Source organism: Schistocerca cancellata, chromosome 1 (genome assembly GCF_023864275.1).
Source record: "Schistocerca cancellata isolate TAMUIC-IGC-003103 chromosome 1, iqSchCanc2.1, whole genome shotgun sequence".
Classification (NCBI taxonomy): domain Eukaryota; kingdom Metazoa; phylum Arthropoda; class Insecta; order Orthoptera; family Acrididae; genus Schistocerca; species Schistocerca cancellata.
The window spans coordinates 18,023,579-18,044,690 of record NC_064626.1 but is presented as its reverse complement, the minus strand read 5'-3'; the positions used below and the strand labels follow the sequence as shown (position 1 = coordinate 18,044,690).

Genomic DNA, 21,112 nt, shown 5'->3' with positions numbered 1-21,112 from the left:
AGACCGCGCCACTCGAACTGCCAACACAACTGACACTGCTAAGAGTATCCTACGACTTCCACATCGCTGGCAATGTTTTATACACAATACTGGTGACTACTTTGAAAGTCACTAAATAAATAGTTGCCACTATTAAAGTTCCAACCGTCGTACAATTCCTGTAAAAAAGCAAAATCCCATCAGCAATAGAGTGCTACTCCCAACCCCTTTTTTTAGGCCTAACATTTGACAGTGAAAAGAAAGTAACCCCTGATTTTACTTGACCCTGGTTGTCTGAGCATTTGAACAGTGATCAGAGGTCAATCCTGGCTTGATTGATCATTCAAGATGGAACAGTAGTGTACTATTTTAACTCCAGAACATTAACAGATACAACACCTTTCATCCCCTCCTTGTTGAATCTTCCACTAGCAACATATAAAAGTTGTCATCTTGAATTCAAAGTACATTAATAAATATAGTCACTTGTCAAAAACAGTATAGAATGTATAAATTTCTCAGCAAGATTTTATATCTTATCTGTCATATAGAATGGTATTGGCTGCAGGCCCATTTGTGATGTTCCCTCTTGTAATTGTTTTTCAGCATCATCAGATGGTGTTGCCCGTTTATGGAATGTTCTAACGGGAAATCTTGAGAAGGTCTACTCAGGTCATCAAAAGGCAATTACAGCTTTGGCATTCCGTGATTATATAGTAAGGGATTAATTCCTTTGTATTTGATTTCACATTCAACAAATTACTATGTCTCTTTTTGTGCTTTTAATTTTGGAATTTTCTTGTATTTGATAAAGAAGATTATCTGGTGGCTACTGCCATAGATTATGGTAAGATACTTTTATTTTAGTACTGTACTAGTCTGAATTCAGTATTATTTATATGTTGTGATGGTGTATATTAAAAATTTCTATTCAGTTTACAAATCATTATTTCTTAATGTGTAGGGAAACAGTGCTTGTGGGTATACATTGAAAAGGTTTGTAAATATTGTTTGTAGAATAATTATATATGTTTGAAAAAATGTAATGTTATCTTTATTCCCATATAATGAAATATTTTATGTTTTATGTGTGTGTGTGTGTGTGTGTGTGTGTGTGTGTGTGTGTTCTTTTCTGTGTCTACCTTTTGGCTATTTGTTGGAAGAAATTGGAATGGACTTGCTGGAAATTATGACTTTTCTATTAGGAATGTTTAGTTACTATAACATCTTGTAAATTACTTTTAAAGCCCCCCCTCCCCATGTTAAAAACAATTCAGTTATTCCAGAAGTTCTTATACCAAGTAAATCTTCCAGAGACCCTTTGATATTCCTTCTAAAAGCACGAAACATGTAAATAAAAGGTGCAACCAATATATATGCAATAGTCACTGCTTGAGCGACTCTAAACAGTGTCACACACTGTTTCACTTGACTAGTGGCTTTTGGGCCTTATCACAAATGTAAAAAGTGAATTTGTCAGTTGATAATTCTATCACTGACTTCTGTATCCCAGCTGCAACATAAATGCTCAGAGTAGTTGAAGAGAATGCCTAACAAATACATCAGTTAATTTCTCAGGTCTACCAGAGTGATGAGAGTGTTTAGTCCTCGACAGATATTTCCACATGATAACAACATTGTTAGTACTATGCAAGGAATGTCCTACTTGTGTGTTATCACTCTGATTGAATGCTGAAACTTCTGGTTCTTTTATCATACTCTGTTAATTCCCTTGGTTCACTCATTGTGCCACAAAAATTTCACTAATTTTAACATATTATGCCAGCAAGTGTGTATTGTCAAATGCTTAGCCAGACATGGTTAAAGGTCTTTTAGTGTCATATCTGAAAATTTTCAGCCATAAATGAATCAAGTGTTGTGTTGCTGTTTCCATCCTAAGAAAGCTCTTCACTCTTATGCCACTTTCATGGCTTTCGTGTCACTTTCACTTCTTATTTCCTTAAGCAGCCAGCCATTAGATCTCACAAGGCTAAGCGGAATTCCAGTCCAGACGCTTTCAATGCAGGAGAACGTATTGAGGTCAATCAAAATCAAATCTAGGTTTTCCCTGTCAGCAGTCAGCACTAATTAAGGAGGCAACCATAAAGTATAAGCTCATGATTCTCCTGGGGTCTATGCCCAACACATGGGAATCAAACTCTTTTCTGTATGTAAAAGATCTACCTTGATTTGGTATTTTACTGCAAACTTGGCTGAGTGTCAAATATATTAACAGTTCACAAGCATGTTATTTATTGTTATATTTAACAACAAAAACAATCAGTTTTGGCAAAATAATTTAATTGGATAGATAAAAAATCTATTTATTAGGTGGCAGAAAACACACACACAGACACAGACAGACGGGCAAGCTTTCAGAGCCAGTGGCTCCTGCCAAGTGCGAGCAAAGGTCCCGAGTTCAAGTCTCGGTCCGGCACACAGTTTTAATCTGCCAGGAAGTTTCATATTAGCGCACACTCCGCTGCAGAGTGAAAATCTCATTCTGGAAACATCCCCCAGGCTGCAGCTAAGCCATGTCTCCACAATATCCTTTCTTTCAGGAGTGCTAGTTCTGCAAGTTTCGCAGGAGGGTTTCTGTAAAGTTTGGAAGGTAGGAGACTAGATACTGGTAGAAGTAAAGCTGTAAGGACAGGGCGTGAGTCGTGCTTGGGTAGCTCATTTGGTAGAGCACTTGCCAGCGAAAGGCAAAGGTCCCGAGTTCGAGTCTCGGTCTGGCACACAGTTTTGATCTGCCAGGAAGTTTCAGGATATTGGGTATTCCTAGTATACATCCTCTGCATATCCCATTCATTCTAACTGATAATTTGATGGTATATTATATTTGTCATTCCACAGGTGGCTCTTCCTTAGATAGTATATGTTTTGCAGTTACAAGGCTGCTGAGGTGGTGGTAGGAGGGTGCACAGGACAAATCTTGGAGCAGGCACGGTCACATGAGTGGGAGCCATAGGGTAGGAGCTGGATGCAGAAAGAGCATAGGGTCTGACAAGAATATTGCAGAGATTGGGAGGACGATGAAAAGCTGTTCTGGGTGTGGTGGGCAAAATTTCAGACAGAATGGATCTCATTTCAGGACATGAGTTTAGGAAGCCTTGGCCCTGTTGAAGTAGCTGATTAATACATTCCAGTTATTGTATTTGGCATGTATCTCTAAATTATCTTACTGGAATGCCATCTGAGCAGATTAGACCACCTGGTCACAAGTAATACATGATGTGGAATAGAAGTAATCCATGATTTCTTCAGCTGGGTTTCCTTCCTTGTTTCATATGTTTCACCATTTTTCACATTCTATTGCTGTCTTTTCCACAAATTTTATAATTTTCATTTGTATTTTTGATTTTCAATAAGATGTGTAATCTTTCACACTGCATCCCACTTGTGGAAAAGATGGTATTGAAATTTTTTCCTTTTGTGATTGTGTGGACGATTGGGTAATACTTATGTCTAATAAAATTTAGGTATGTGAGGTACTCTAAGACAGACCTGGTATATGTTTTCTGCATGCAGCTCAGTGTGGTGGTTCACCAGCCAATTGGAGGCTACATTATACCACCTTCACAATGTGTAGGAAAGTACTGTGAGTTCATAATTGTTTTATTTGCCCTAAATTTCAGGGTCATTGGTCGTCTTACATCTACATCTATGATCTACAGGGCACGTTACGGTGTGTGATGGAGGGTACTTGGTGTACCACCGTCACTTTCCCCCTTCCCTGTCCCTGTTATGAATGGTTCATGAGAAGAAAGATTGTTGGTAAGCCTTTGTGTGGGCTCAAAGCTCTGTAACTTTACAGTCATGCCCCTTTCACAAGATACACATAGGAGAAAGCAGTATATTGGTGGACTCTTGTGCAGAATGCATTTTTTGTAGCATCTGCCCCTGGAATTGCTTAAATGCTTCCATGACACTTTTGTGCTTACTATATAAACCCGTAACAAAACACATGTGGATCTTCTGTTTCTCCTATCAATCCTATCTGGCACATATCCCAGACTGCTGAGAAGTATTCAAGTGTTGCTGAAACTAGGGTTTTGTAAGCTATCTCCTTTGTGGCTGGACTAAATTTCCTGAGGATTCTGTCTGACATCTGCCTTATCTGCAAGTAGATTTATGAGGTAATTCCATTTTAAATTGCCCCACTTGCATACTCCTGCATATTTTATGGTTGTAACTGCTTCCAGAGATTGCTCTGCAATCCAGTCGCTTCCAGGGATTGCTCTGCAAACCAGTAACCTTAAAATAATGGGTCTTTCTGCATATTTATGTCCAATACCTCTCAGTAATTTGTGTTGAGAGTCATCTGCAGGTCCTCCTGTGTTTTGCTACAGTTCTCTATCATTGCAACTTCTCTGTGTACAACAGCATCATTTGTGAAAAGCCAAGTGGAACTTCCAATATTATCCTCTATGTCATTTATATATATTGTGGTAAGTAAGGATCCTACAACACTCCCTTGGGTATGCTGGAGATTATTTCTGTGGGAAAATTTCTCTCCATTGAAACTTAATGTATTGTGTTCTATTTGCTACAAACTCTTAAACCAAGGCACACAGCTCTTCTGATATTCTGTACACTCATATTTTGTTCAGTAGGCGGCAGTGCAGAAATGTTTCTAACTCCTTCATGAAGTCAAGAAACACAGCAATAACCTGGATGCCAGTATCCAATGCTTTCTGGATCTCGTGGAAGAACAGCACAGGCTGGGTTTCATATGATTGTTGTTTGTGGAAACCATGTTGATTGCTACAGAGAAGTTTTTCAGTCTCCAGAAATCTCATAATATTTTAGCATAAAACTTATTCCAAAATTCTACAAAAGACCAACGTCAGAGTTTTGCACATCTGTTTGACAACCTGTTTTGAAAATGGGAATTAACTGTGGGTTTCTTTTTTTTTTTTTTTTTTAATCATTAGGAACCATTTGCTCCTCTAGCAATCTATGGTACACTATTGCTAGAAGAGGAGCGAGTTGTTTCATCTGTTCTGTGTATAATTACATCAGTATCATATCAGGTCCCGTGGCCTTTCCTCTGTTTAGAAATTTTATTGGCTTTCCTATCCCATGCCCACTTATTTTGATGTCATTTTGGTGCTCGTGTGACAGTTTAAAGGAGAGACTACAGTGTAGTCTTCCTCAGTGAAACAGTTCTGAAAAAAGACATTTAATATTTTGGCCTTACATGTGTCATCCTCTGTTTTGAAGCCATTACAATCACGGAGTGTCTGAACATATGGCTTTGATGCATCTACCGATTAACAGAAGGCCAAAACTTCTTACTGCAACATGTCAAGTTGGTAGTCAGAATTTTACGTTTGAATTCATTGAATGCTTTACAGTCTCCTTACACTAATTTTGGCTTCATTCAATTTTTTGTTGAGGCTTTGGCTACATTTAAATTTTGCAGTGAAGCTCTCTTTGCTTTCGTAGCACATTCCTACCACAGCTGTCAAAACATGGCAGGTCTGTCCCACCCCCCACAACTGTACTTGACACACACCTGCCTAAAGTGTATTGTACACTGCTCTTGGACTTTGTCTGTTGATGCTCAATTTTATTAGTGCGGGAGATGAATTTCCATATTGACCTCTCAGGTAATATGAAGTCTGTTTTTGTGTCACTCTCACTAAGCAGAAATGTCTTCCTACCTTTCTGTGTATTCCTTGTTACAGTTCTATTCAGTGTAACACTCATACAATCACTGATTCCCAGTTCCTTATGCTGACTGAGTCAGCTGTTTGTCCCCAGCAAAACATAAGACGTTACCTTCACAAGTGAGTACTTTGATAAATCACTCAACGTAATTTTCAGACAAGACATTTAGACCAATTTCACACAATTTGCTGTCCATACTCCCTGCCCTAATCACTTGAGTCTTCCAATCCATAACTAGTTAGTAGAACTCCCTGCCTAACTTTATAACAAGGCCAGGAAATTTAGTGAAATATTTTATATATTACAGAATGTTATGCATTTGAATCAAATAAATTATTTGTGTCTGATGGCAGACTTTGTTAATTATTTAGGTTTTTTTCAGAAATGATTGTTTGATAGAATAGTTATTAAATTAAGCTGTTAGTAATGAGGTATATTGTATGCTTAAACTTTTAGAAATTCTTGTCAAATGTACACTCCTGGAAATGGAAAAAAGAACACATTGACACCGGTGTGTCAGACCCACCATACTTGCTCCGGACACTGCGAGAGGGCTGTACAAGCAATGATCACACGCACGGCACAGCGGACATACCAGGAACCGCGGTGTTGGCCGTCGAATGGCGCTAGCTGCGCAGCATTTGTGCACCGCCGCCGTCAGTGTCAGCCAGTTTGCCGTGGCATACGGAGCTCCATCGCAGTCTTTAACACTGGTAGCATGCCGCAACAGCGTGGACGTGAACCGTATGTGCAGTTGACGGACTTTGAGTGAGGGCGTATAGTGGGCATGCGGGAGGCCGGGTGGACGTACCGCCGAATTGCTCAACACGTGGGGCGTGAGGTCTCCACAGTACATCGATGTTGTCGCCAGTGGTCGGCGGAAGGTGCACGTGCCCGTCGACCTGGGACCGGACCGCAGCGACGCACGGATGCACGCCAAGACCGTAGGATCCTACGCAGTGCCGTAGGGGACCGCACCGCCACTTCCCAGCAAATTAGGGACACTGTTGCTCCTGGGGTATCGGCGAGGACCATTCGCAACCGTCTCCATGAAGCTGGGCTACGGTCCCACACACCGTTAGGCCGTCTTCCGCTCACGCCCCAACATCGTGCAGCCCGCCTCCAGTGGTGTCGCGACAGGCGTGAATGGAGGGACGAATGGAGACGTGTCGTCCTCAGCGATGAGAGTCGCTTCTGCCTTGGTGCCAATGATGGTCGTATGCGTGTTTGGCGCCGTGCAGGTGAGCGCCACAATCAGGACTGCATACGACCGAGGCACACAGGGCCAACACCCGGCATCATGGTGTGGGGAGCGATCTCCTACACTGGCCGTACACCACTGGTGGTCGTCGAGGGGACACTGAATAGTGCACGGTACATCCAAACCGTCATCGAACCCATTGTTCTACCATTCCTAGACCGGCAAGGGAACTTGCTGTTCCAACAGGACAATGCACGTCCGCATGTATCCCGTGCCACCCAACGTGCTCTAGAAGGTGTAAGTCAACTACCCTGGCCAGCAAGATCTCCGGATCTGTCCCCCATTGAGCATGTTTGGGACTGGATGAAGCGTCGTCTCACGCGGTCTGCACGTCCAGCACGAACGCTGGTCCAACTGAGGCGCCAGGTGGAAATGGCATGGCAAGCCGTTCCACAGGACTACATCCAGCATCTCTACGATCGTCTCCATGGGAGAATAGCAGCCTGCATTGCTGCGAAATGTGGATATACACTGTACTAGTGCCGACATTGTGCATGCTCTGTTGCCTGTGTCTATGTGCCTGTGGTTCTGTCAGTGTGATCATGTGATGTATCTGACCCCAGGAATGTGTCAATAAAGTTTCCCCTTCCTGGGACAATGAATTCACGGTGTTCTTATTTCAATTTCCAGGAGTGTATTTCGAGCTGCACATGTGAAAAAACGCAAATGCCAACTTTCAGTGTCTATATTATACTGTATGTCCTCCAATAATTGGCTGGGAGAGTTAGTTCAGTCTGATGAAAGTAACGGCATTCCATCTCTGAGAGGACCATGTTTGACAAAGCACTGTAGTATTCAAACAAGCCTTTAGGTCACAGGCAGCTGTGCCGTATACCTGATTTTTATATTTATCTTCAATGGCTGACAGTACGGTATTTGCATTGTGTGTTGTTTAGTGCAATGAGCAACAAGTGAGACAAAAAAAAGGGCAGGAAATAATTTCAATTCCTGTTGTGGCATGAGAGGAGAAACAAAAGAGAGCGACATAAGGAAAAAGGAGATTATACAGGGTGTATCAAAAAGAATCATCCATATTGGCATGTATTTATTTCTGAAACTAATAAACACTTACAATGAATTTTGTTTTTTGATGAACGGGAAACTCAAAATGTTGTTTTTTCATACCTTTTCATAGGTGTTCAGCGTGCCCCCCTTGAGACACATGGCATATGTCAATGCAGTATTCAGATTGTTCCCTCACTGCAACGAGCATGTCTTGAGCTACAGCTTCTGCAGCTGCTATTATGCAAGGTCTCAGCTAATTCATTGTTTTTGGGAAAGGAGGCACATAAACTAATCCGGTGACCTTGGTGTTCAGTAATGTAAGGCTGAACCATTTGTTTCAGTATGACCAATTCATCATTCAGTAATCCTTTGATTTAAAAATTCCCACACTTCCAAATGCCAGTGTGGTGGGCCTCATCCTGTTGGTAAATGAAGTCATTCGAATCTGTCTCCAACTGTAGGAAAAGAAAGTTCTAAAGTATATTGAGATATGTGCTTCCTGTAACAGTGTTCTCGGCAAAGAAAAATGGGCCATACACTTTTTCCTATCAAACTGCACAAAACACATTAAATTTTGGAGGGCCGCTCTCATGTTGTAGAAGTTATGTGGTTGTTCTGTACCCCATGTTATCACATTACGACGGTTCACCTTTCCATTTAAATGGAATGTTGCCTCGTCACTAAACACTAAGCATGAAAGAAAACTGTCATCCTCCATCTTGCCAAGAACAAAATTGCAGAACTCCACACATTGTTGTTTGTCACCTTCATGAAGAGCTTGCAGTAGCTGAATTTTGTGTAGTTACATGTGTAAATGTTGACACAATGCATGCCAGACAGACATTGGGGGCATGTTGAGCTATCGAGCTGCATGGTGAACAGATTTCTGTGGAGTCATTGAGAAAGTATGGCAGATGCGTTCAATAGCTGTGTCAGACACTTGGGGATGGCCCAGTGATTTGCCTTTACATTAACAATCTGTTTCTCAGAATTGTTCATGCTATCATCTAATTCTCTGTGCTGTAGGAGGATCCAAACCGTACCTAGTACAAAAGTCATGCTGAACAGTTATTACTGACCTGCATTGCACAAAACATAGATACAAAATGCACACACTGCTGCTACCTAATTGGAACCATGCAAAACTTGAGAGTTTGCTCTTTCCAACAGTAAGTTTTTCACTCACATATCTCAACATATCAATTAAGATTTTTTTTTTAATCAGATGATTCTTTTTTATACACCCTGCATTTTTGCAAATGTTAAGTTCACCATAATGTGTTTAATGGTATCATGATATGTTGTTGCTGAAAACAGTTTGTTTCACGGATTGTAATAATAACAGTAAAGAACATAGCAAACTAAGAAAGTGCATATTAATGCTTGATAAAATATTGATTCAAGAGGCAAATTAAAAATGTAAAGATTAGAAATTGTAGAACAAAAATAATGAAGAAAGTTTCTTACCAGTGAAATAAGACAGTGTGTGAAACAATATGGCACTTCTTCTGTGTAGAGGTGATGGTAATAATATGAGTATTATTAATAGTAATAAGATGTTTATTTATGTTTGGGATAATGTTGGTTGCAAAGGAATTCTGTTAACTGTTTCCATATGGTATTCTAACCAAGCACTGGAACGGTTCTTTAATCAGACACTTCATGACCTGACCCACTGAATATTATCAGGTACTTGGGCTCTTAGTAGATTTTTTTCTTAGAAAAGTAAATAGGTGAGTGTGATTTTTTAATGCAAAATTCACTTATAGTTTCTTACTGTGGTATGAAGAATGACTTGATTGATGTATTCTTTAGTGCACGGTAGCCACATTGTATTAAATTTTGATATTACAACATTAGTTTTTCACTTTTCCTGCACTGTATGTCTAATTTCTTCAAACACTGTGTTTTTCACTTTTCCTGCACTGTATGTCTAATTTCTTCAAACACTGTTTATTTTCATTCTATAATTGCAAATTTTAAAACCACAACATACTTCAAAAATTCTTGTTATCATGCAGCAGAATTTTATTTTTGACTGTGTTTTGCCTATCAACATGTATCTAAAATTCTTGAAGTGACAATGTAACAGTTACAATTAAACACTAAGTAACATTTTGTGAACATCCTTTATCATAATCTCGAACTTGTAGCAGATTTTTCTTCCCATTGCTCGAATGTGGAAGATTATCATACTTGTACTGCACATCCACCTCCAGACTCACTGGTGCAGTGTGCTAAATGGAAGAAGTAATAGAATTTATTTCAGTGTTGTGCTGAGAATGTAACACTAATCATATACTCAGTGAAAAAAATCAGTGTCTGAAAATAATTACATGCCCAGTGATATAATGGACTAGAAAGTTACCCACCTCAACTGCATACTCATATTTACAGAATCAATTGCAAAGTTGAACATGTGTGTATAATCTCTACAGCATGTAAATTAAAGCAGTACTGAATTGTGTAATCCATCTAGGCTAAGAAAATAAATCAAAATTTTTAAAAAAGAAAAAGAAGAGTGAGAAATATTACCTTTATGCAAAAAGAGAAAAATAACTTGGGTGCTCACATTAGTGACTTTGTGATGGAATGACAAATTTTCCTGCTTTAAACATTCAATTGTGTCTGTACACTGTGGCAAGTTTCATTAAAATCATTCATCTGAGTGATAGTGGATGGTTAGCTTACTACTGTCATGTTGCTGCATGGAGGACACCGATGACAGAGCTCCTGCATATCTTCACAGAAGATAACATTCAGAAATAATGTGAGGAGTGGAAGGAACAACGCAGTTCTGTAAACTCGGGTCACTCCTACTTTAAAGGTGAACATCACTAATTCAACATATTTTGAAATTATAAAGATTTCTAGAATCAGTATTGTTCTTTTGGGTCAGACCTTCTACACAACATTTTCTGGGAGAAAGAAAGAACATTTTTGTAGTGACTGCTGATCCACTGCCTCTGAGTTGATCCATGTTGGCATACCTTATCACAGCCTGAGAACAGAGTTCAAAGTTAATGAACAGTTGCACATAAATACGCTACAGCAAACTGGCCATTAGTTTATGAGCAGTCCTGGCCTTGATTCATGCACTGATTTGGCTGGAAAAGGTGTCATAAAGTGATTTTATCATCTCCTGAGGCAAGCTGGCCCTGGGATCATGCTGGCCACAAGAGTACTTCAATATTTTGCAGACAGTTCATAGAGACACATGCCTCTTGTTGATAAGCATTGTCGTGTCGAAAACTGTCCGCACAGTATTGTCCCGTGAGAGGTAACACATGAGGGGCCAAGAATTCCATGATATATCGTTGTGTCATCAGATTTCCCTCAATTACTACTAGTAATGACATGAAGCCCTACCCGATAGTTACCCATACCATGATGGCAGGAGTAATGTTGCTCTGCCTCTCCAAAGCATTGAATGAATAGGCTTTGTCTCCAGGTCACTGCCACACACACCAGTGATGGTCATCCTGGGCACTGCAGTAATTCCTCTTTCAAGCTCTATCAGGTACTAATAACACTGCCTCATGTGAGTATGCAGCAACTCTTGTGTCTTGTCCAGTGATCATTCATCACTGGACACTGTTCGTGTTCTTTGTAGACCCTACCAGGTCTGGGAACAACACAAAATGTGAACTAAAGAACTAATGCGCTCTGGTGGCTGCTGTTCTAGCTGTTATAGAGAGTGGAAACTCTAATCATTTACATATTCACCAATAGTACATATGTGTACAAATTTACATTGATATCCAAGTGTGACTTTGATTGCTTTACTTTTTTTGTCAGGCAGAGTGTAGGATTTTCATTAGTCACCTTGTACTCATTACCTTGCAACATCTCAGGCTGTAGTCAGTGATGCCAGTTCATGTCTGTGTTTCTTCTCTGATTTTATCCCCATCTCTATTCATTTCATTTCAGCAGGATAAGACACATACAAAACTGCTCAGAGAAACATTTCTTCAGACCTTTTCCTTTGTGTTTTATGCTCAACAAAGCATTGTCATGTAATGAATGCTAGTGAATGTTTAAACATCAGGAGTTGTTTACCAGTTTGTTGGTGCTTGGTAAGGAGATGGTTCCGCTGTCCTTATTTGCTTTCACCAAACATTTCATTGTACTGGTCCATGTGTTGTGTCATTTTGGACAACTCTGCAGGTGAGTACCAAACACAGATTTTTGGTTGAGGTTTGGTCCTTAATCAGACATCAAATATTACTTGTCACTTGAAGTGATCTTCATATCTGGTAGTGCTGTAAGTAAGTGAAAAATATGGGGTTACAACATGACCTGTATTTCATCTTAACTGTAGTTTCATAACTAACTGGCTTGCGAAACTAGTTCTCAGATCAGACAGATCAATATGCACCTAGTAAAACCCTGTGACACTTTCAAACCAACCTGCACCTTGAATGCTGCTCCCTTTAATTATGTTTGTGGTAGTGACACGTTAACTGTAAATGGAAATAGGAGAATGGTTAACACTTTGGAGACAGGTACTTAGAAGAATATTGGGCCTGGAAATTGGCCATCTAAGGTGTTACATAAGGTGCTACTTGCACATATGTAAGTTATGTATCTTCTAGAGTAATATATACAAAACAGGACCAAGCTTCAACATTTATTTTTCATATTTTTTATAGATCTTAGAAAGATAACAAATTTTAAAATAACAATGACAGAAAACACAATAATCTTCCCAAGAAAAAGCAATTTCTTCCTCTTGAGCTTCCAGAATTTCTTGGTCATTCAACAGATGTGATGTAACTGTAGCAGAATTACAGAAAACTGCTTAACTTAATGAGTAGGTGCATAAAATTAAGTCAGTGTGATCCTATTGGCTCAGCCATTCACGGTAGCAGCTGTTATGTTTGCTAATGTTTCTTTTGAAATAATTCTAGAAATGGATAAGAGACGGCAGCATCAATCAAGTGTCAAGTCTCAAGATGTTCCTTAATTCTTCTCATATAAAATGAATCCAGTTTTTGAGCAATAGGTGGGCTGCAAGTCATGGACATCGTGACCCAACCTATACCTGAGTGTGGTCTTTTTAGCAACAGGTTGTGGCCCGAGCTATGCTTGGACTTGGTCTCCAAAGTTTTAAACCTCTTTTTACAGTGACACCAATGAGGAAACAAGGCAAGTACATTGGTCAACAGCATACAGTCTTCAGCAAATAAGGGACTGACATCTGTCATTATCTTGACAAGCTGTTTCACATTTCTCCAGGTAATTTAACCCATGTGAAGTGGAAGATGCTGGACTTGGGTTTTCAGAGAGTGTGGTTGACATCCTTACCTAGCCAACATGGTATAGGTCTTAGGTAATTCCTTAAATCATTTGAGGCAAATGACAGTATGGTTCCTTAACAGGACATGGCCACTTCTTTTCCACCATCTTTATGCATCTGAGTTAGTGATTCTCTCTCTCTCTCTCTCTCTCTCTCTCTCTCTCTCTCTCTCTCTCTCTCTCTCTCTCTATGTTATCTGTACTATAAGACGTCAAGCTCTAGACATCCCTTCTCTTCATTCTTATCAGTTTAGAAGAAAAGTACCAGTTTTGCAATTTCAAAACAGTTTTCTGTAGTTTTTTACTAACTAATCCTGGTTAAAATACTGAAGTGCCACAAGAAAAAGAAGAGAACAAATAAAAGAAGAAATGCAAGCTCGAATATTTAAATTTGAGCTTTGAAATGGTTCACATGTAAGAGAACAGAGAATAATCTTTATTGTACTCTTGATGTAGATGAGACATGGGCAGCCTTTGGTGACCTGCGGGCCCCATTCACATAGTTTTCTTAAGCTCTCTGGCCGCTTTGTCATATGACATGACATCAGTGCTCCTAGCACATAAAGTCAAAACTGTAGCATTCCAGATGTTAATGTTGATGGGGAAAACACACCAATATGAATGGCACCTCTTTCCCAAAAAGCCATGCTGGCAAATTATGTTGCAAAAATGTTTTTTTGGGGAGTATCTACATTCATTTTATGTTCACCACATCTTCAGATGTTTACATTTATTTACGAATAATGAACATTGTTCCTTTACTTACGACACTTGACAATATCTGTCTTTAAAACTTCCATTGCAAAATTCTGTGGTGCCTTACTGTCTCTTCCATGAATTTTGTCCACAGGACACATTGCAACCAATTGTGGATCAGATCCAGCCCGCAGACCACTAGCTGCTCACCAGTGATGTAGACAATACAAGTCACTCTACATTTATTAAATTTCTCGGTGTTGTTGTTGTTGTGGTCTTCAGTCCTGAGATTGGTTTGATGCAGCTCTCCATGCTACTCTATCCTGTGCAAGCTTCTTCATCTCCCAGTACCTACTGCAACCTACATCTTTCTGAATCTGTTTAGTGTATTCATCTCTTGGTCTCCCTCTACGATTTTTACCCTCCACGCTGCCCTCCAATACTAAATTGGTGATCCCTCGATGTCTCAGAACATGTCCTACCAACCGATCCCTTCTTCTAGTCAAGTTGTGCCACAAACTTCTCTTCTCCCCAATTCTATTCAATACTTCCTCATTAGTAATGTGATCTACCCATCTAATCTTCAGCACTCTTCTGTAGCACCACATTTCGAAAGCTTCTATTCTCTTCTTGTCTAAGCTATTTATCGTCCACGTTTCACTTCCATACATGGCTACACTCCATACAAATACTTTGAGAAATGACTTCCTGACACATAAATCGATACTCGATGTTAACAAATTTCTCTTCTTAAGAAACACTTTCCTTGCCATTGCCAGTCTACATTTTATATCCTCTCTACTTTGACCATCATAAGTTATTTTGCTCCCCAAATAGCAAAACTCCTTTACTATTTTAAGTGTCTCATTTCCTAATCTAATTCCCTCAGCATCACCCGACTTAATTCAACTACATTCCATTATCCTCATTTTACTTCTGTTGATGTTCATCTTGTACCCTCCTTTCAAGACACTCTTCATTCCGTTCAACTGCTCTTCCAAGTCCTTTGCTGTCTCTGACGGAATTACTATGTCATCAGCGAACCTCAAAGTTTTTATTTCTTCTCCATGGATTTTAATACCTACTACAAACTTTTCTTTTCCTTCCTTTATTGCTTGCTCAATATACAGATTGAATAACATCGGGGATAGGCTACAACCCTGTCTCACTCCCTTCCCAACCACAGCTTCTCTTTCATACCCCTCGACTCTTATAACTGCCATCTGCTTTCTGAACAAATTGCAAATAGCCTTTCGCTCTCTGTATTTTATCCCTGCCACCTTCAGAATTTGAAAGAGAGTATTCCAATCAACATTGTCAAAAGCTTTCTCTAAGTCTACAAATGCTAGAAACGTAGGTTTGCCTTTCCTTAATCTTTCTTCTAAGATAAGTCGTAGGGTCAGTATTGCCTCACGTGTTCCAACATTTCTACGGAATTCAAACTGATCTTCCCCGAGGTCGGCTTCTATCAGTTTTTCCATTCGTCTGTAAAGAATTCGCGTTAGTATTTTGCAGCTGTGACTTAGTAAACTGATAGTTCGGTAATTTTCACATCTGTCAACACCTGCTTTCTTTGGGATTGGGATTATTATATTCTTCTTGAAGTCTGAGGGTATTTCGCCTGTCTCATACATCTTGCTCACCAGATGGTACAGTTTTGTCAGGACTGGCTCTCCCAAGGTTGTCAGTAGTTCTAATGGAATGTTGTCTACCCTGGGGCCTTATTTCGACTCAGGTCTTTCAGTGCTCTGTCAAACTCTTCACACAGTATCGTATCTCCCATTTCATCTTCATCTACATCCTCTTTCATTTCCATAATATTGTCCTCAAGTACATCGCCCTTGTATAGGCCCTCTATATATTCCATCCACCTTTCTGCTTTCCCTTCTTTGCTTAGAACTGGGTTTCCATCTGAGCTCTTGATATTCATACAAGTGGCACTCTTTTCTGCAAAGGTCTCTTTAATTTTCCCGTAGGCTGTATCTATCTTACCCCTAGTGAGATAAGCCTCTACATCCTTACATTTGTCCTCTAGCCATCCCTGCTTAGCCATTTTGCACTTCCAGTCGATATCATTTTTGTATTCCTTTTTGTCTGCTTCATTTACTGCATTTTTGTATTTTCTCCTTTCATCAATTAAATTCAATATTTCTTCTGTTACCCAAGGGTTTCTACTAGCCCTCCTTCATCTTTTTACCTATTTGATCCTCTGCTGCCTTCACTATTTCATCCCTCAAAGCTACCCACTCTTCTTCTACTGTATTTCTTTCCCCCATTCCTGTCAATTGTTCTGTTATGCTCTCCCTGAAACTCTGTACAATCTCTGGATCTTTCAGTTTATCCAGGTCCCATCTCCTTATATTCCCACCTTTTTGCAGTTTCTTCAGTTTTAATCTACAGTTCATAACCAATAGATTGTGGTCAGAGTCCACATCTGCCCCTGGAAATGTCTTACAATTTAAAACCTGGTTCCTAAATCTCTGTCTTACCATTATATAACCTATCTGATACCTTTAAGTATCTCCAGGGTTCTTCCATGTATACAACCTTCTTTGATGATTCTTAAACCAAGTATTAGCTATGATTAAGTTATGCTCTCTGCAAAATTCTACCAGGCGGCTTCCTCTTTCATTTCTTACCCCCAATCCATATTCACCTACTATGTTTCCTTCTCTCCCTTTTCCTACTGACGATTTCCAGTCACCCATGACTATTAAATTTTCGTCTCCCTTCACTATCTGAATAATTTCTTTTATCTCATCATTCATTTCATCAATTTCTTAGTTGGCATATAAACTTGTACTACTGTAGTAGGCGTGGGCTTCGTGTCTATCTTGGCCACAATAATGCGTTCACTATGCTGTTTGTAGTAGCTTACCCGTACACCTATTTTTTTATTCATTATTAAACCTACTCCTGCAATACCTCTATTTGATTTTGTATTTATAACCCTGTATTCACCTGACCAAAAGTCTTTTTCCTCCTGCCACCGAACTTCACTAATTCCCACTATATGTAACTTTAACCTATCCATTTCCCTTTTTAAATTTTCTAACCTACCTGCCCGATTAAGTGATCTGACATTCCACGCTCCGATCCGTAGAACGCCAGTTTTCTTTCTCCTGATAACGACGTCCTCTTGAGTAGTCCCCACCCAGAGATCCGAATGGGGGACTATTTCACCTCCGGAATATTTTACCCAAGAGGATGCCATCATCATTTAATCATACAGTAAAGCTCCATGCCCTCGGGAAAAATTACGGCTCTAGTTTCCCCTTGCTTTTAGCCGTTCACAGTACCAGAACAGCAAGGCCATTTTGGTTAGTGTTACAAGGCCAGATCAGTCAATCATCCAGACTGTTGCCCCTGCAACTACTGAAAAGGCTGCTGCCCTTCTTCAGGAACCACACATTTGTCTGGCCTCTCAACAGATACCCCTCCGTTGTGGTTGCACCTACGGTACGGCTATCCGTATCGTTGAGGCACGCAAGCTTCCCCACCAACGGTAAGGTCCATGGTTCATGGGGGTGGGGGGGGGGGGTTCTTGGTAGAATTGCTTAATGAAACTAGTGGCTTGGATAGTAATCAGAGTAGAATAGTTGTTGTTGTTGTTGTTGTTGTTGTTGTTATTGCTGTCATTTTGGTGGTACTAACATTAGTGCCAAGTGAAATATATAGCAGTCAGATTGTTGCAGAAAAAAAGAGATACACAGAGATGAGAAGCAGGTCAGTAGATATTTTTCTGATCCGGCTTGGCAATGAGTGTGCTACAGTGCAGAGCTTTAATTGAAATCTATTACTTTCATATAGACCTGATGGCTGAAGAATGTGTTTGTGTACACTGCTACATGGTGTACTAAAAAGCAGGCATTTTCAGAGGATGAAGAGACATTTTTGTTGGACAGGTTGCTCAGAAACCAATATTGGAGATCTGAGTTTGATAAAGTTTCTGTCATTTTTAGCGTTTGTCAAGGGGAACGGAAGGAACTGTAGTAGTTTAAAAAGAGAAGGCATTAAGGTGAAGCCAAAAGTAGGAGGGTTTTCAGATTAGAAATAAATGGGAGGCGTGTGTCTTAATCAGCAGTGTTTTGAGGCAATTTTTCATACACAAGCAACGGAAGAGTTGAAATGGAAGAATTATGGGTAAGTTAAAATAAGAACTTGCTGAGAAACTTGAAAGAACAGGCAACAGATAATTTTAGTGATAAGATATATAAAACATTCGTGCTACTAAAAGAAAAAAAAAGATGAGTTGCAATCTCTGTAAAATCCATATCAGTGAGTACTTTCAGTGTATGAAATATTACTGTTATTATTTTTTTTTTTCTCCCCTTAGTTCAACCAGCAGAAGGACCAGGCAAAGAACGATGGCTTACATAGCTCTTTAGGATCAGCATGTAAGCATCCACTGGATTCTTCCTAGATTCCTGAAAGAAGACTGGAGCTTGAAATTTTGTGAGTTGAGTTTTTGTTGATCGGTTTACACTGAGGTGACAGAAGTCATGGGATACCTCATAATATTGTGTTGGACCTCTTTGGCCCAGCATAGTGCAGCAACTATACGCAGCATGAACTCAACAAGTCGTTAGAAGTCCCACTGCAGAATACTGAGCCATGTGGCCTCTATAGCTGTCCATAATTGCGAGAGTGTTGTCGGTGTAGGATTTTGTGCACCAACTGATTTCTTAGTTTTGTCCTGTAAATGTTCGATGGGATTCTTGTTGAGCAAATTGTCCATAATGTTCTTCAAACTAGTCGCGAATAATTGTGGTCCTGTGGCATGGCACTTTGTCACCCATAAAAATTCCATCATTGAGTGGCTGCAAAAAGTCTCCCAAGTTGCCAAACACAACCATTTCCAGTCAATAACTGGTTCAGTTGGATCACTAGATCCAATCCGTTCCGTGTAAACACAGCCCACACCATTAGGGAGGCACCACCAGCTGGCACGGTGCCTTGTTCACAACCTGGGCCCGTGGTGTCGTGGGCTCTGTGCCACACTGGAACTCTACCATCAGCTCGTGCCAACTGAAACTGGTCTTCATCTGGCCAGTTCACAGTTTTCCAGTCATCTAGGGTCACGAGCCCAGGAGATGTGCTGCAGGCGATGTCGTGCTGTTAGTAAAGGCAGTCGCGTCATTCGTCTGCTTTCGTAGCCCATTGACACTGTATTTGACCACAATACCAGAACAGATGTGTTTTTTGTACGTTGCTTGTCTATTAACACCGACAACTCTACATAAATGCCACTGCTATCGGTCGTAAACTCGAGGCTGTCAGCCACTGCATTGTCCGTGGTGAGAGGTAATGCCTGAATTTTGACGTTCTAGCAGTCTTGATGCTGTGGATCTTGGAATATTGAATTCACTAACAATTTCCAAAATGGAATGTCTCATGCCTCTGGCTCCAACTACCATTGTGCATTCAGAGTTTGTTGATTCATGTCGTGCAGCCATAATTATGTCAGAAACCATTTCACATGAATCACTTGAGTACAAATGACAGCTCTACCAATGCACTGCCCCTTTATATCTTGTGTACGTGATACTGCTGCCATCTATATATGTGCTTATCACTGTCCCATGACTTTTATCATATCAGTGTATGTTTTCTATCATATATCTGTCAACATTTTTCAACAAACCTGTGTCTGTGTCACTTTTGCAATTCATAGTATGTTATAATTACAACCAGATACAAATCTCACCTATTTCGAGAGTATTTCAGTATGTATCATACATGTGTTTTTCAAACAGGTTCTGATGCAGCCATGAAATCCGAACTCTTCACTGTTTTTATGGATGAAGATGATATCTCTGTAAGGTGTCTGTGGTGCTCCCAGCCAAATGACACACCCTCTTGTGACATAGTCTGAGAGCATGCTACAGCAAATGGAGTATCGTCATCAAGGCAAACCTGATTGCTGTCTACTAGTTGCAAATGTTAAGTTGAGACTGTGAATTATGCTCTGTATCAATCTTGTATATATTATTTCTCTACACACTTTTTTGTTTGTTTTCTTACTCTTGTTGTATGATAAATAAAGTGCATTTGATAATCAATTATTGCAGTAAAGTAAATGCAGTTTGCATACAATGAAGTTAATTGTGTGACTCATAAGAAAACACCAAGTTGATCACAATTATGTTTCAGTGCCACAAGCCTGGCCCTGCAACAGAGCAGCCGTGGAGAACCAAGTAATATTCAATCCCTCCCAGTACTCCATTTTTCCCACCAGATGTCAGCTGCACAGAGTTAAATTTTGGACCCTACAAATGCAAGACTATGTTTTTATTGTAGTTGTGATTGTGATCTTCAGGCGAAAGACTGGTTGGATGCCAATCTTCATATTTTTGTATCCTTTGCAAGCCTCTTCATCTCTGCATAACTGCTTCAACCTACATTCATTTGATCTTGCTCACTGTATTCAATCCTTGTGTCCCTCTACAAGTTCTGCCCCACACAGTTCCCTCAACTACCAGATGAACAAGACAAGGGTTTTGGGTTTTGCCTCTGAATGTATCACATATACCATCCTTTTTTTGTCAAATTGTGCCATGCAGCTATTTACTTCTCAACTTAATTCAGTAATTCTTCTTAAGTTACTTGATTCAACCAACTAATTTTCAGCATAACACTTCCATTTATTGAATGGAGGTGACAGTTCTGCACTTAGGCTATATCTTTTAGATGTTAATATAGTTCTCTTTTTCAGAAAATACAGAAAGGAAAGCTCTGGCAGAATCTAAATAATTTAGGAGAAAAGAAGACCACTCATTGAATGCAGAACTGTTGGGTCATTGATAGGCATACACTTAAGAGAATGAAAACTTGCTATCTTTCAGAAGAGGGGGGTTGGCGATGGGTAGCTAGCAGCTCGGAGGAAGGCAGTAGGTGTGGTGGCTACAAATGCTGGAGGGAGAGGTGGCAGATACATTGGCTTGGCATGTGACACACAAGTACCACAGCTGGTAAGGTGGAGCCCACGGTGAAGATGACATGGAGACATGGATTGGGAAGTGGTGACAGGACAGAGAAAGGTGAAACTGTTGGGTGGGGGGTGTGGGATAGTGGGTTAACAGAGACTGAGGCCATGAGGTTTACAGGAATGAAGTAAACATTGCAAGGATAATTCCTATCTACTTAATTCAGAAAAGCTGGTGCTGGAGGGAAGAATCAAGAGGCATGAGTTATGGA

General features: G+C 40.0%; 1 protein-coding gene across 1 annotated transcript in view; it reads left to right on the top strand.

Annotated features, from left to right (window-relative positions):
- The window catches only part of LOC126164544 (target of rapamycin complex subunit lst8), a 51,537-nt gene extending 31,560 nt beyond the window's left edge, over window positions 1-19,977 (top strand). The window contains exons 7-9 of the mRNA XM_049920248.1: window positions 586-695; window positions 18,252-18,370; window positions 19,672-19,977. Of these exons, the coding sequence (XP_049776205.1) occupies window positions 586-695; window positions 18,252-18,338 (197 nt within the window). The 3' untranslated portion in view covers window positions 18,339-18,370; window positions 19,672-19,977. The remainder of the gene's footprint in view (window positions 1-585; window positions 696-18,251; window positions 18,371-19,671) is intronic.
- The last annotated feature ends 1,135 nt before the right edge of the window (window positions 19,978-21,112 follow it).